Source organism: Ixodes scapularis, unplaced genomic scaffold (genome assembly GCF_016920785.2).
Source record: "Ixodes scapularis isolate PalLabHiFi unplaced genomic scaffold, ASM1692078v2 PGA_scaffold2__306_contigs__length_199485367, whole genome shotgun sequence".
Classification (NCBI taxonomy): domain Eukaryota; kingdom Metazoa; phylum Arthropoda; class Arachnida; order Ixodida; family Ixodidae; genus Ixodes; species Ixodes scapularis.
The window spans coordinates 75,375,570-75,389,929 of NW_024609857.1; the positions used below are offsets into that span (position 1 = coordinate 75,375,570).

General features: G+C 45.9%; 1 protein-coding gene across 1 annotated transcript in view; it reads left to right on the forward strand.

Annotated features, from left to right (window-relative positions):
• The window catches only part of LOC8051193 (S-adenosylmethionine decarboxylase proenzyme), a 21,798-nt gene extending 8,138 nt beyond the window's left edge, over positions 1 to 13,660 (forward strand). The window contains exons 2-10 of the mRNA XM_029968269.4: positions 3,736 to 3,822; positions 4,105 to 4,231; positions 5,332 to 5,434; positions 6,453 to 6,495; positions 6,623 to 6,689; positions 9,113 to 9,286; positions 10,205 to 10,279; positions 10,373 to 10,453; positions 12,432 to 13,660. Coding sequence (XP_029824129.1) covers positions 3,736 to 3,822; positions 4,105 to 4,231; positions 5,332 to 5,434; positions 6,453 to 6,495; positions 6,623 to 6,689; positions 9,113 to 9,286; positions 10,205 to 10,279; positions 10,373 to 10,453; positions 12,432 to 12,566 — 892 coding nt within the window. The 3' untranslated portion in view covers positions 12,567 to 13,660. The remainder of the gene's footprint in view (positions 1 to 3,735; positions 3,823 to 4,104; positions 4,232 to 5,331; positions 5,435 to 6,452; positions 6,496 to 6,622; positions 6,690 to 9,112; positions 9,287 to 10,204; positions 10,280 to 10,372; positions 10,454 to 12,431) is intronic.
• Positions 13,661 to 14,360: the final 700 nt, after the last annotated feature.

The window sequence follows — 14,360 nt, forward strand, 5'->3', positions numbered from 1 at the left end:
CTTCGCGGCAAAACGGGGTTCATTTCGGGCAAACGCCTTTTGTCAAGCATGGTGCGCAATCTTTACCGTTCTGTAACTATGTGGATTAGCCGGAGTAGCATGTTTTTTTAGCGGCATTAATGAGAGTTCGATCGAGGTAACGGGTAGTGCATAAAATGGCACGAAAAGATGAGCACAGGCATAAATTGTCATTTGCATTCGCCACGAACTGTATAACAGAGGTGACATACTCGGCCACAGGCCCAGCAACACTTCTTTGATTTCCTGTCTCAATGCTCCGACTCATTGACCACGAACTATACCCTTCCCAAGTAGCACCGTTTGGGGACAAATGTATTTCGATAAGTATCTGCAGCTGTATCCCGGAAGACGTTTTTGCCGTTTTTGCTGGAGCATCTCGGCGATATCCCGTTGCGTAAGACACATGTATCTCGGTATCTGTATTTTGGGCCTCCCTCTCTCCGCAACCCAAGTCATGGATATCCCAGCCACCTCATACCCTCCCGAAAAAAAAAAGAAAAAAAAAATCCTGGCTACGCCACTGGTGCGAAGGCGCAGAGACGCAGCGCTTCGGCGTGCCAAGAAAGCTTCGAACACGCCGCGAGACCGGCGAAACTTTCTTTCGACGAGCTGACCCGTTTTTCCTGCGGCACTGAGCTTCCATAAAAATGTCCAAGTGTTCTCAACGGCAAGTCTCACAACTTACACAGGGTTTTAAAGAACTTGTTCGGCGAATGACGACGAACGAGTAGGAAAGATGTCTTCCGCACGCTGCCGCCAGCCTCCGCAACGCTCCAAAAACGCGATTTTACGAGATGCAAGATGGCCGTTCGATGGCCTCATGCCATGCCGCATGCACTCGCGCTGCAGCGGCCATGCGGGGATGCGAGATCAGGAAGACCAGTGATGAATCACGTGACATCCGGGCCGAGCGATCGTCGAGTTGCACTTATCCTGTTTAGTGACCCGATCTGCGTTCTATGGTTTCTCAGATTGAGGCGGCTTCTTGCGGTGACGGGGCCTTCTTAGCCAACGCCGCCTGGAAAACAAAGGCCGTAGTGGGGACATTTTTTACGTCACCAGAGAAGGCCAACGCTGGCCACAGATTGGAAACTAGTGCTGCGTTAGGAGTCAGCCTCGAGTCAAGTTTGAGCCGAACGTTGACGCAATCGTCGTGTCCAACCTGTGGTCAGCGGGCCTTCGCTGATGACATCGCTATCAGCACTACGGCTTTGTTGTCTAGGTGTTGGCTTAGCCCAACCACCCCGTTTATCACCTCGCAAAAAAAAAAAAAAAAAAAAAAATTTAGTGTAGATTGGGGGATTCTGTAATATGACTAACATTTGAGCCAATGAATTTTACTCCTAGAATTGCGTACCCGACAGGTTTACTCCTTACGGGTGTAACTGGCATATCTGCACCGTTTCTGTTCTAACCCAAGCTCCAGCTGGGAGTATTCAGCGGCCAGTCGGCCACCATAGCTCCGCGCCTGCGGAGCGATCTTTCCCTTTCGCCACTCTTTATTCCTTTACTTTTTTATTTTTATTTTCTTGCATTTACCTTTTTATTTTTCACCGGATTAATTTCGAAATTGCACCGTGTCATTATGGTTGTTATTCTTGACAGTCGCGTAAGTTTATCCATAACTCGCAAATAACCCACGCCAGCAAAAAAAAAAAAAACAAAAAAAAAACGCGCAGTGGATTGTGTTGTGGAGCACCTGGGCTTGAACCCTGGTGCTCTTTTAAAGTGCGTAGGGTTCGATCCTGTAGCTCACATTGTTCGGAGCTAATCTTCAGTTAATCTACAGTTGTAAACGCCGTGTCCTTTGCCGCGCGTCGAGACGGCCTTGCACCGCGGAACAGCGGCGCGGGCGCTTCCCTCCCCTCAAGTGGCTGCCACATGGCCCGAGCTCCGCGCGTAAACCTGTGACACACATTCGCCGGGCCGGGAGGGAGCCCGTTCTGCCTGGCTTCTAGCTCTGCCGCCGTCGGTATCGACCCACAGCTCGGCGCGTGTGCGTCACTTCCCCCGATCGATGCCGTGCTGACCGAGCTCAAAGGGCCCGCGAGGACGTGGAGGAGGTCGTGCTTCGCGTCGTTTCTTTGCGCGCTGCATTGCGGTCGGCCCCATTCATTCTTCCCCTTCGCTCCACCACGTGATCGAGCGTCACGTGATCGAGTTGCGGTCGACCGCGTGGACCTTGGTCCCTCGATCGCGTCGGAAGAGTTATCGGACACCGGCTCTATTATACTCGCGGTTTTACCTCGCGACCAACCGCAGCGGGACGCCACGAGTCATCGTAGCGAATCCGACGCTGCGTGAGTGTCGCGTGACCTCGCGGGAGGGCCACAGCAACGCCCGAGGCGCGCCTAATCACGCGATAGTTCCCGGAGCTCTATTCATGGGGGTGGCTCGTGACGTCCGCTATGGTCTATCGAGACGAAACGTGTGCTTTGCTGGGCGGGAAATCGCGCGTACGCATGTATGAGGGTAGAGGACGAGCTGGCTGGTCGTCTGTTGCTATGGCCTATAATTATCTGTCATTTGAGATTCCTAGAAGTCAATTATGATGGCCTTATCTGATCTGGCATCGTTCTGGATGTAGCTGCAGGCTCTTCAGATCATTTATCTGCACGTGGCAAGGTACATCTAATATTGGAGTGTATAATGTCTTTGCTATCTCTCTGTGATGGGCGTCGTTCAACATTGGGTGAAACAGCGAGCTAAAATGCATAAGAAGTTAAGAACCTATTCCTTTTTTGTGTGTGTGTGTGTTTTGTGATTGAATTTCAGTTCCGCATGTACAGGGGGTGGCAGTAGAATCCCGTACAAAAGCTTGCTTGATAGAAGCTGGCACAGCTGCTTTCAGGCCAGAGCCTGAAAACTGACAGGCGGGGAGCCCCGGTCATTCAACCTGCTGCCACAGCGTGGTTATAAAAACTGGGACAATTTATAATTCCAACCTCCCTTTTAAGTTGATCCTAGCCGAGAACCCCCCGCATTGCAGTTAAGGGGCCCAGGCTTGAAAATATTGCTGCCCCTTGCACACATGCCCAGAGTTCAATCACAAGACGCATGCAGACTCCCCTTGCCACTGGCATGAGGATAAGCCATGACCAGGGGCGGATTTAGAGGGGGGGTTCGGATGTCCTGACCCCCTCTTGATTTCTGCATGTGTAAAATGTGGGGCGTAAAGAGAGGGGGAGGGGTTCCTAAGCACATGGTACGCTGACCAACACCTGACCCCTCCCTCAGGAAATTCCTGCATCCGCCCCTGGCCATGACTGTATATATCTATGATGTCGATAGCTTCTGCACTTCAGGAAAGATGCATAACCTAATAAGAAAACAGTACGAAGCATTGATTATATGCTTAATGTCTAACTTTTTCACTGTGCTTGTAATAATTGAAGGTACTTCTATAGGAAGTGCAGAAGTGTAGTAAGTTGGGCGAGATTTCTATAGGAAGGTTCTGCTTTTCCAACTGGATGTCGAGAAATATGGTGATTTTGCAAAATTAATTCAGAATATATAGCATATTTAAACATGCACATAAAAGGACTACAATGATTCCACTTTTTTCTCTGCCACGCAATCTGCGGGACTGTATGGCCTTGTAGTAGTTTTGAATGACAAAGCCTGAAGCTGCTTTTTTTTATTCTTTTTGAAGTGGTACCCTGAGTGAAAGACAACTCTTGATGAACCCATCTCATTGTAATGCTTCTCCCGAAGGTCCACCTGGGAATCTCTGCTAAAGCTTGTCAAGTGCGAGATCATCAGCTTCAAGAAGAATGAGACGTTGGACTCCTATGTGCTCAGGTATTCTATTTTCTTGTTGCTGCACTGTCTACCCGCAATGGGTCTACCCGCAATGGGTCTACCCGCAATGGGTCTACCCGCAATGGGTCTACCCGCAATGGGTCTACCCGCAATGGGTCTACCCGCAATGGGTCTACCCGCAATGGGTCTACCCGCAATGGGTCTACCCGCAATGGGTCTACCCGCAATGGGTCTACCCGCAATGGGCTTGCAAATGCACATTCCAAAGCTACCAGGCTGTCATATGCTCAGCACGCATGGTTTATTTTGGCTCGATTGCAGTGAGAGCAGCATGTTCGTGTCTAAGCGCTGCTTCATTCTCAAGACCTGCGGTTCTACCACCCTGCTGAATGCGGTCAAGCCTCTCCTGTTCCTCGTCCAGGAACTGACTGGATTTGACGAAGTGCTGGTGAGTGTCTCATTGTTTGCTCGTTTCCATCATTTTGCTTAATCATAGACACTCTCATTACAAAACTCCATTCTGTTCATGTTTAATCTCGAACTAAAAGTTGGCATTCCACACTAGTGGCAACATATGGAATGAAATAAAGGATAATTAGAAAATGGTTTCTACAGAAAGGCCAGGTGTTCAAACAAAGATGTGACAGCTGTTTTTAACAACGGCCAATAGATCCTAGTGCTTTTACTAGTCTCGGAATTTTAATTCATAACTTGAGCAATTAAAGTGGAGTTGTGCTTGGGGAAATCTCAACTTTGTCCAACTCGAGCGATAACCGGATCCGGTCATAGTTTGATTTTGTGCTCCAGACTTGTGCTTGAAAGCAGAATCAAATTAAGAATGTGTTCCTAGAATTTGATAGTACACTGCTTGTTAAAATAGACATGCTCTATATTGTTGTCTAATATATTGCAGCTTTTGGAATCTTCGAAAATATACTGAAATGCCAAATAAGAGTGGAACAATAATACTGCATTTTATTTTCCTCCTTGGTTTATACAAAAAATGAGCTTGACGGAGTCCATATGCCTTAATCTACTTTTAAAGTAAAGTAGCAAAAAGAAGAAAAAAATAGAAACACAAGCATAGCTGCTTATAATATAGGTAGCTATTACACTTGCAAGGCAGGCAGGAAATGCTTCATAGACCTTTGCAAGGTAGCTTAAACAAATACAGGCACAACTACTCGTATTAGTGCACTGAGACACTCGCAATGCAAACAAAAAAAACCAATTTCTCCATCCATACACAACTCTATACACAGCAGGTAATGCATAGAAAATTAGAATGTCTGTAATATGTACTATGTTGGCTAACATTTGATTTGGTTTCCCAAAGACCTGTCATAACCCACGTGAGACCTTAGCAGGAAATCGGAAATCCTTGGGACTTGCGATTATCTTGAGGTCTCGCAAGTAGGAGGATTGCTTCAAAGTGCGACCATTTCGGTCTTTGCGGTGGGCTCCTAGACCACGGGAAGCTAAACTGGTTCCAAAACTGGTTTTGACTCCCATGCTAGTTATGTATAAACTGTTAATTTGTTGCTTCAGGACATCTTCTACTCTCGCAAGAACTTCATGAGGCCCGAACTCCAGGACAAGCCTCACACCAGCTTTGAGGACGAAGTGGAAGTGCTGGACGAGCTTTTTGACGGTAACCAAGCCCTTTCTTTTCAGGACGTTTGTTTATACTTGAATATGAAAGGCCTTAATAAACCTTATATTTAAATAGTAATACAAGCCAAATATGATGTTTCGGCCTATTGAAGGGAAGCTGAAGCAGTTTTGTGTCTGAGTAAAAACTTGACCAGTCTTCATTTGGCTTCCAAACTCACAAGCATCGAGATTACTTCTTAATTTGATGCACGGAGGCTGCAGAAAATCATTTAAGTACCGTTGAAGCCCCTTTTTCCCAGAGCTTTACGTCGTGAAAGAAGTTTTTGGAATCTCTGCCTGTCTTCAGTGCCTATCAAAGGTATGCACATGCACTCTCGCTTTTTTCGAAAAGGTCAGAAAAAGATGTCACAAGTGGTGTCGGGGCAGGGGCATATAGCTGACAAGCTTGCAAATGCATGCGCTGCGCACATGAGCGACACATGCTTGGTGGCTGAAAGATCCTTTTATGATGTAATGACTGGTCGGAGGTTTTCAGTGTTTTTTCACGTTTACTTCGGGGAAAACTAACATAATATTCAGATTCATGGGATAAAAATACTCTAGAATTCACCTCCAATTTTTTCAAGAACCTCTTCAGCTTTCTTTAGCTGTTATTATTTTTGCCGCTTTGTCTCCTTCCAACACAATTTATTTTATTTTTTCTCCTTAATATGTTTGTTAATGGATTTGCTTCTAGCAAAGAAGCACCGAATTGTTAGGAAAAACAAATTTTGCACACTTGGAGAAAAGTTTAATTTTGAATAATATTAGACTCCAACAAAAAACATCCCTTAGAAAGCATATTGCCCTCTTCATTACCATTGCACGATTAAATATCTTCGAAAGTACTGCCCTTAAAAATCGGACTTAATGGTTCTTGTCTCCAAAGGAACCTCAGCACGTCATTATGGGAATGCTTGAAACCTCGAGAATTTGTTTATTGTTAGAAATATGTGGAGAGACTGCTGTGTTGTGGCCTCGTCTAAAATTATTTTTCCTGTGTGTGTATGCAACAGACGGTGCTGCCTACTGCATGGGAAGAATCAACCACGACTGCTGGTAAGTGCTGTTGGCTCGATTCCACGAGGGGGGGGGGGGGAGGCTTCCAGCAGCGGAAGTGTCAGTGACACCGCTGGCATTGTTTGCTGGGTGAGTGATTGTCCCCCATTGCGTCGTCTTTGCCCAGGTACCTCTACACCCTGAACACTCCGATGGGCTACCGTGGGATTCAGGTTCCTGATCAGACCCTGGAGATATCCTTTCTCGATTTCTGTCTCGGAAGACTCTCTCAGTGTCTCTTGGAAAGGGGTGGGACAATTGCACGGCAGCAGACGTCGGCCCTGTATTTGTTCCTCCCATTCTTCGCACATTGGTTATTTGCAAATTCAAACGGTGAAGGTGTGAGCCTACAAAAATGAGCAAAAAGAATGAGGGCGCAAGCAAGCTGGTGTAGGTTAAACATCGTGAATTTACCCAAGAAACTGGATTTGTATAAAGGACAACACACACTGAACTTGGTGAGGTCCTCGGTATAGCAGTTGCAGTATTCTTTTAAAGGGGTACGGAAACAAAAATCGAAATATTCAAATTTCGTTCAGGAATGAGTCAAGCATGACGGATAATAACCGTAAATGATAATCGCACGTTTGTATTTTGAACGACTGGCTATATTTTTCGTTCCAAACGGTGCGCCCAAAGAGAAGCGAACGGAGAGCGCAATCCATCGTAGGATATCCGGCGCAAACAAAAACGAAAAGAAGATTCCCTGCATTCGTGACATAGCGAGGCTGGCGTGGTTATGAGCTTTGCACTTGGTGGCATTGTCAGCGTTGTGGTGGTGTCAATAGCATCAGCGCGTTACAACCGAGCCGTTTGAAGTACCCGTGGGGTGACGAGCATGTGGCTGGCCCAAGGAGCACTTTAGCTTCCACAACACTGTCAGCTTAGGACTGAACAAGGTGGGGAAAGCAACTTTTGTTCCAGTTTTGAGCGACAGGCTAATCTTCTAGGGGGAGAATGGCTGTTTCCGGTTGCACGAACGAGGGTCCGAGAAAGAAGAGAGTACTTCCTTTCAGTCTTCTTGGACCGTTTGGTACAATGCACGATTTGTGAGTTGAGGAAAGTTAAGAAGGAAAATATTGAAATTCCAAAGGGTGGCACTGCTTCGAAGGAATCTGCTATGTCACGACTACGTAGCAAGTTCCCCAATGTTGCTAAATTACCTTCCAAATAGGCTCCGCATGCATCCATCAGGTGCACATTGAAAGATTGTTTATTTAGCTTTAAAATCAGTTTTCTTGTGCCTTTCAACGGAAAACTGGTGTTTTTGAGGTTAGGGTGCAACATGCAACACATTAAAGCTAGAAAATGAGTGCTGGAATTTTGTTTCCCTATTCCTTTAAAGCGTAAGATGCTTTTAACAGAACTCCGAATCCCAAAATGTTGTACACCCGTCCGTGCATTTCCTGCTAAATTTAGCGGGGAAACTGAATGGGTGTTGAGGACACGCGACATCAATCAATGTGATGTGATCTATACGGCACTTCACTTACCCTGCTAAATTTAGTAAGAAATTTGATGTCGCATAACCCGACATCATGAGGCTTGCACGCAAATTAGTTTCTCAGCTAAATTTAGCAAAAACATTGATGTCGCGTGACTTGGTTTCATTTAGTTTCCCCAGAAAATTTAGCGGAAACGGGGATGTCGCATGATGTAAACACCTTCAGTTGCGCCGCTAAATTTAGCGGGGAAAGTGACATCACATGGGACCTGACGACACGTGACAGATTCATCAGTACAAATTCCCCATTAAATTTAGCAAGAAAATTGATGTCATGTGACCTCTACACCCAGTTTCCTTTCCAATGTAATGGGGAAATTGATAAAAACGGTGGTCCTTTTTTATTCCTCAAAACAATAGTTTAACGTCTTCTAAATTATTTTAAAACGGTTACACCTTAAATACTGTATTGTTTTGCCCTTTATGCCAATTGTTTTGCCCTTTATGCATGTTGCACTCGCTGGTTCTTCAGAACTGAAGGTGTATGAATACAAACCGCATGTTTCGCAACTTGGGACATTAATTAACGGTGTCGTTACTCTAATAATCCCTACACCATTATCCATTCAGATACTATGGGAGGTACTCAGATGTGGTGATTGGTACGAAATGGGGGGGGGGGGGGGGGGAAGTGACTTCCAGTCTGCATGAATATCTTTAACGGTGCTAAATGAACCTGGCAAAAGCCTGGTTCACACAGTTGCATTTCAGCACGATCGAGCGGGTTTCGTTCCCTTGTAGCTGCCTACTATACGAGCAAACACACTGGCACCGTTCAAGTATCCCTGGAACTGCATTACTAGACCAAAGGTTTTGTAGCATTTGCGAGATAAAATCTATGCACAGTCTATGGGAAATGGTCTCTTATGACATTATCAGAATTATCTTGAGGACACTGCAAACAAAATGGCGCTTAAATGCAGGTCGGAAGTGCTCCGGGGCTACCCGACGGGTCGTAACGGCGTGTTTATCTCGTTGGCAGCGGTCGCGAGAGAATGCGACGCACTCTATCCCACTCGAGCATAAACGTGTAAACCGGCCTTAACATTATCTGGAGCAGAAGCCCTCGAACTTCTTTGCATGCCCCTTGTTCCCTTGACTCCTCCCCCGCACGTGATCATGCAAAACCTGGACCAGGACATCATGCGCATCTTCACCCAAGAGGCGTCTGCCAATGCCAAGGAGGCCACCCAAAAGTCCGGCATAGACCGTCTCTACCCGGGAGCCGTGCTGGACGACTTCTTGTTCAGCCCCTGCGGCTACTCGGTCAACGGCATCTTCAAAGGGGTGAGTGGCGGCGCCCTCGCTGCCGTCGATGACCGGACGTATGGAAGTTCTAGACAGGCGGATTTAAGGGTCAAGCTTGGGAGGGAGCGTCTGGAAGGAGGTGACATCACGGGCGAAACGTTGCCCAGATCTGTTTTGTTGACGTAATATTTGTCATGTCAACAAAAACTAATTGTTTCTTTCTAAAAAAAAAAAAAAAAAAAGAGTTGGTGTGTGTAAATTTTTTGTTGAGGCAAATTCACCTATGGTTCTAGATGTGTAACAAATTCGGTGTATCCACGGAATATAATTTGGGTTAATGTGCCCAAACATTGCTTTGAATCTAATGGTGCAGAGTCCTTGTTGTCTTCGATTCTGAGCCCGTATACAGTGGCTCTTCCTTGCGCTGTGAAGGCTAGAGATGATGTGGTGCTATTCAATTGGAACCACTATTTGCACACCCCCAATTCCGGTACATTAGTTCTACGAAAAAACTTGTTTATAGATTGCAGGATTGGGCAGTTGTGCGTTAATACAACTGAACTGCTGCGCACTATCACGGCTGTGACTAACACCAGCAGCACAACGTGTGGTCAGGAACGATGGTGTGGAACAGTATGCCAAGCTGGTAGTACGACTTGAAACGAGCACACTGGCATGTGACAATAAGAGTTGAGGTCATGTTAATCTTTGCTAAGTACTATGTCGGATAGCGCAAATAGTGGAAAGAGTCGCTGTTATAAACCATCCAACTCAACTCGGTGTCGACTACAATGTCGTTCTATTAAATCTCGTTCGTTTTTCTTTGTCACAACGGGGTGGAATTTGCTATTCAGTTATTTCGCACCGAAAGCCTCCTCGGCATTTCTCCTCTTCGAAGTCTGTGTGGATCGGCGTATTAACAGCGTGAGTAATGAAAGGCGTGTCTTCCTCTTGCAGGGCCATTACTTCACCATTCACATCACCCCTGAGCCACATTGCTCCTACGTCAGCTTTGAGACCAATGCTCCACAGGTGAGTCGAGCATCCATGCCGAGAAGACTTTCTCATAGGTTGAAGTTAGATTAAATTTCTGTTTTATAATTTGTGACTAATCTTTCTCCCCAGGATAACTACCACGAGCTCGTCACTGCACTCCTGAAAATGTTTCTGCCGGGGAAATTTGTGATGACTCTGTTCGCTAACAAGGTAATGTTCTTGCTGCCCACATTATTACGCTCTCTCGCTCATTCAAGGACAATGATGTAGACCAAAGGCTCGTTCCCACAGTTGCGTCGTGCAGCACGGCGCCTCCCAATTGGCTCGTCGTAAGGGTCGCCGTAGCAACAGCTCGACGCAAGCAGTCTTGACGCAGTTAAATGCGGCCACAAACTGCCATTAGTGCAGCCTGTGCTACTCTTCTTGAAATATACGTGGTGTCTAGGCTTTTGTTCGCTTGACCCCACTGCCCCGGGGCATTGTTCAGATGCATGTTCAGCTTTAACCTTTTTTTTTTTGCACGACCAAACTTATTAGCACGTTCTTGGCTAGCCTCGTGCAGAGAGAAATATTGTTGCTATTTGTTTATTTTAAAACAAAGCTCAATCAGTGTGCAAAGGAAGTTTAATATATATTCCAACCTCAAACTTGTGCCGAGATGCCACTTGTGCCTGTATGAAATTTTTTCTAAAGCCCAAAACGGTGTCCTTTCAAGTAAAATATATTTACGAATATCAAGCTCCATTCACTATTCTTTGTTACTTCTGCAGGACGTCCTACCAAGTAGCGGAGGTACAGCACTTAAAACAAAAGCCTGCGAGTTTGTTTCCCTCGCATTACGCCAAAACTCTTTAGAGATGTACTAAGCAAAGTTGAATAATGCGCATAACCATGATGACTTCTTGACTGGAATGTTTTTTTTATTAAGAATAGTTGTGTAACAGTTAGATTCTGCAGTCTGAAGAAACTAGCTAAACCAAACCCGGTGTACTTTCAAGGTAAGAGTAAAAGTACAATTGATGCCCTGTCGTTGATACCACACGTCAGTGCCATGCAAAATAATGGCATCGCATGGCAAAAAAGCTCAGCATTTGATGTGAATATCAAAGGCTCGTGGTCAGTCAAGTATTAGTCCAGTGCGTAGTTGCAGCCAATTATCGCAGGCTGAATTCAAGAAATCATGTACCCTGGGTAGATGGTTGTACTTCCACTGTAGCCGAAATGAAGTACATGCTTCCACTTGGGGCATGCATAGTACAATCCAGGTAGAATGAAATATATGCCTCCACTTGAAGCATGCAGCCAACACGTTGGCCCTCTGCATGTTTTGCACAGTTCCATTTTGCACTGATGAAAGGAAAACCTAATAATGAAGCAAAAAATTGCTCTGCATTTGAACCAAGTGCACCTTTGCACCAAAGATCGTGGAATCGCCCAGTGTGCATGGCACCTGTACCTTCTAGCGTGCAATGTTCTCAGAGTAGGTTTCTCATGTTAGTCTGTACTACTTAAGTATGCTTTGAATGTATGTGATCTATAATCTGTTTCATACATAGTGTCCAACGCTGTCAAAGCTACTGGCGCAAGCGCGTGGCTTCATCTATGGTTTTGTTTGCGCGAGAATGCGTGCAAATGATCAATGACATAAAGCCCCATGCTCGCACCAGTAGCTTTGACAGCGTTGCACACTATGTATGAAACAGATTATAGATCACATACATTCAAAGCATACTTAAGTACTACTTACTTCAACTACTTCCAAGCACTCATGCCAGGGTTCCTTGAAATCACAAAATATTTTCCTTTAATCCTTGGCTCGAAAGGTTGAGAAATTTCCCTGCAACCAACAGTTTGGTTTCTTTGTAATGTTGAGAAAAATTTCTTCCAACCCCCAGCTCAATTTCACTGCTACGATGTGAGAAAATTCTCTCCAACCAGCTGCTTGGTCTTATTGTCGCGATACAAGAAATTTCCCTCTAACTCTTGGCTTAAAATTTCGAGAAATTATCCCCCAGCTGACAGCTTGGTTTTGTTCAAATGCTGAGAGAAATTTCTCTCCAACGCCCAGCCTGGTTTCATTATAAGAGAAACTTCCCACCAGACCCCAGAGTGGTTTCATTTAAATGTTGCTAGGTAGGTGTTTTGGTTGGATTAATGGCCGACGTTGACCGTTCCACCCTTCCCCCAGCTGTCTGTGGCGGCCAAGGGGATGAAGGAGAACTGCAACACGGAGTTCCGGAGCTACAGCCGCAAGGAGCTGCAGGTGTGCCGCTTCAACTCGTACGACCTGACCTACGCGCTCTTCGCCAAGGCCCCCAGTTGAGGCCCAACACCCGCACCCGTCTGGACATGCCTCGATTTACACTCCCCTCCTCCTCCGGCGTGAACAGAGGTCACTCTGCTGGGGATCACTGCCCCGCCACGCTGGGCCCCAAAGGGGGACCCTCCGACCAATCGGACGACCGGGCCGTAGGCCACATTTGCTCGCCGGCGCTCGCTCCGTGAGAGTGCCCTCCCGACGCGAGGTTTTGGGGTGGCATGGGTCCGAACGCTGGAGTAGCCGGCCTCTCCGAAAGAGAGGAAAGGCGGAAGACGCGAAGCTTCTGGAGCGGACATTTCTTCGGACCGACGACAAAGTCCGGACAGTATCTGTTTGCATATTTTTTTTATTACTCGGCTGTTTTATGCGGTGAGAAGGAGAGGTCTTTGACTGTGACACGAAGCCGTGCTGATTAATAATTGTTAAGTCAATTGCTACTACACACATTCATTTAAACTTGGCTGGCATTAGGAATTTGCCTTTCAAGATGCTCGTTACATTCCACATTTTTGTTTTTAGAGTTAAATGGTGTTTTAAGGAATGCAGAGCGCACTTGCTGACAATACTTTTGGTAAGAAAGTGATTTAGCAAAAATATGCCTCGGTAAAAACAGAAGGATATTAAAAAATGTATTTCATCAAAACAGGCTGGGTGAAACGATTTTATATCCTAACCTAACCCAAGTTTACAAAAATTCACTTACTTTAAAACATTTTTTTTTAATACTGCGAGCAGACAACTGTCCGGCATTTGCGAGGGTTAAACATTCCGCTCGCACCGTCGAGAACCGACGTCCGCCATAGTCGATGTCGTGTGTGTTTGCATGTTGTCAATAGTCTTATACTAGAGCGAGTGTATGGAAATGCGAGGTATGTCCAGACGAGGTGATGAGGAACCTTTTTTTAAAATCTCTTTACGATTCTTATCCAGTGTGTACGAGATGTGATGGGTGGTGGCCTGTTGTAGCCTCCATATTTTAAGGTGTATCTAAAGACAAAACAAAAATGTTTACAAAAAAAAAAGATGGGACAGTAACTGTGTTATTGTACGGAAGCCTTGTATTCCAATAAAGTGCTTTATTGCACCGTGAAAATGTACAAATGTTGTCTGTCTATGGTTGCCTCGCAGAGCCTATACCAGTTCACAACTGGCGTGCACAAATTTGTACTACAGCGAGATGGCCTTTCGTTGGTTTGTCACTTGAACTAATGCAGATGAAGACGGCCACGATAAACGAAAGCGAGAAAACTTTCAGCCTTTCCACTCTGGTGAAGAGGGGAGACCAGCGAAGCTGTACCGTGATGGGACGACCTCGAGGGCCACTTTTTGGACGACTTCAAGAACAACTTCTAGGATGACCTCAAGGACGACGTACGAACGACCTCGAGGACGACGTACGAACGACCTCGAGGACGACGTACGGACGACCTCGAGGACGACTTCTAGGACGACCTCGAGGACGACTTCTAGGACGACCTCAAGGACTGCATCTAGGACGACTCCTAGAGAAATTCAGCCTTTCCAATCTGGTGAAAACCAGAGAGGAAAGGCTGAATTTCTCTAGGCGTCGTCCTAGATTGTAGTGCCCCTCATCAATCAGCAGTTACTGTGCCTTGAGCTTCTATGTGCAATTCAACTGCTAGATAGGGAATTGAACCTGCCATGCTGTTGATGCCACCGAAACGTCGCACAAGAGCAGGAAGGCAACAGACAAAAACACATATGTCAATGCGATATTCACACTGGTGCAAATTCAAATATGTGTGCTTATGTTTCAAAAGTACTTTTGGCTGCTCC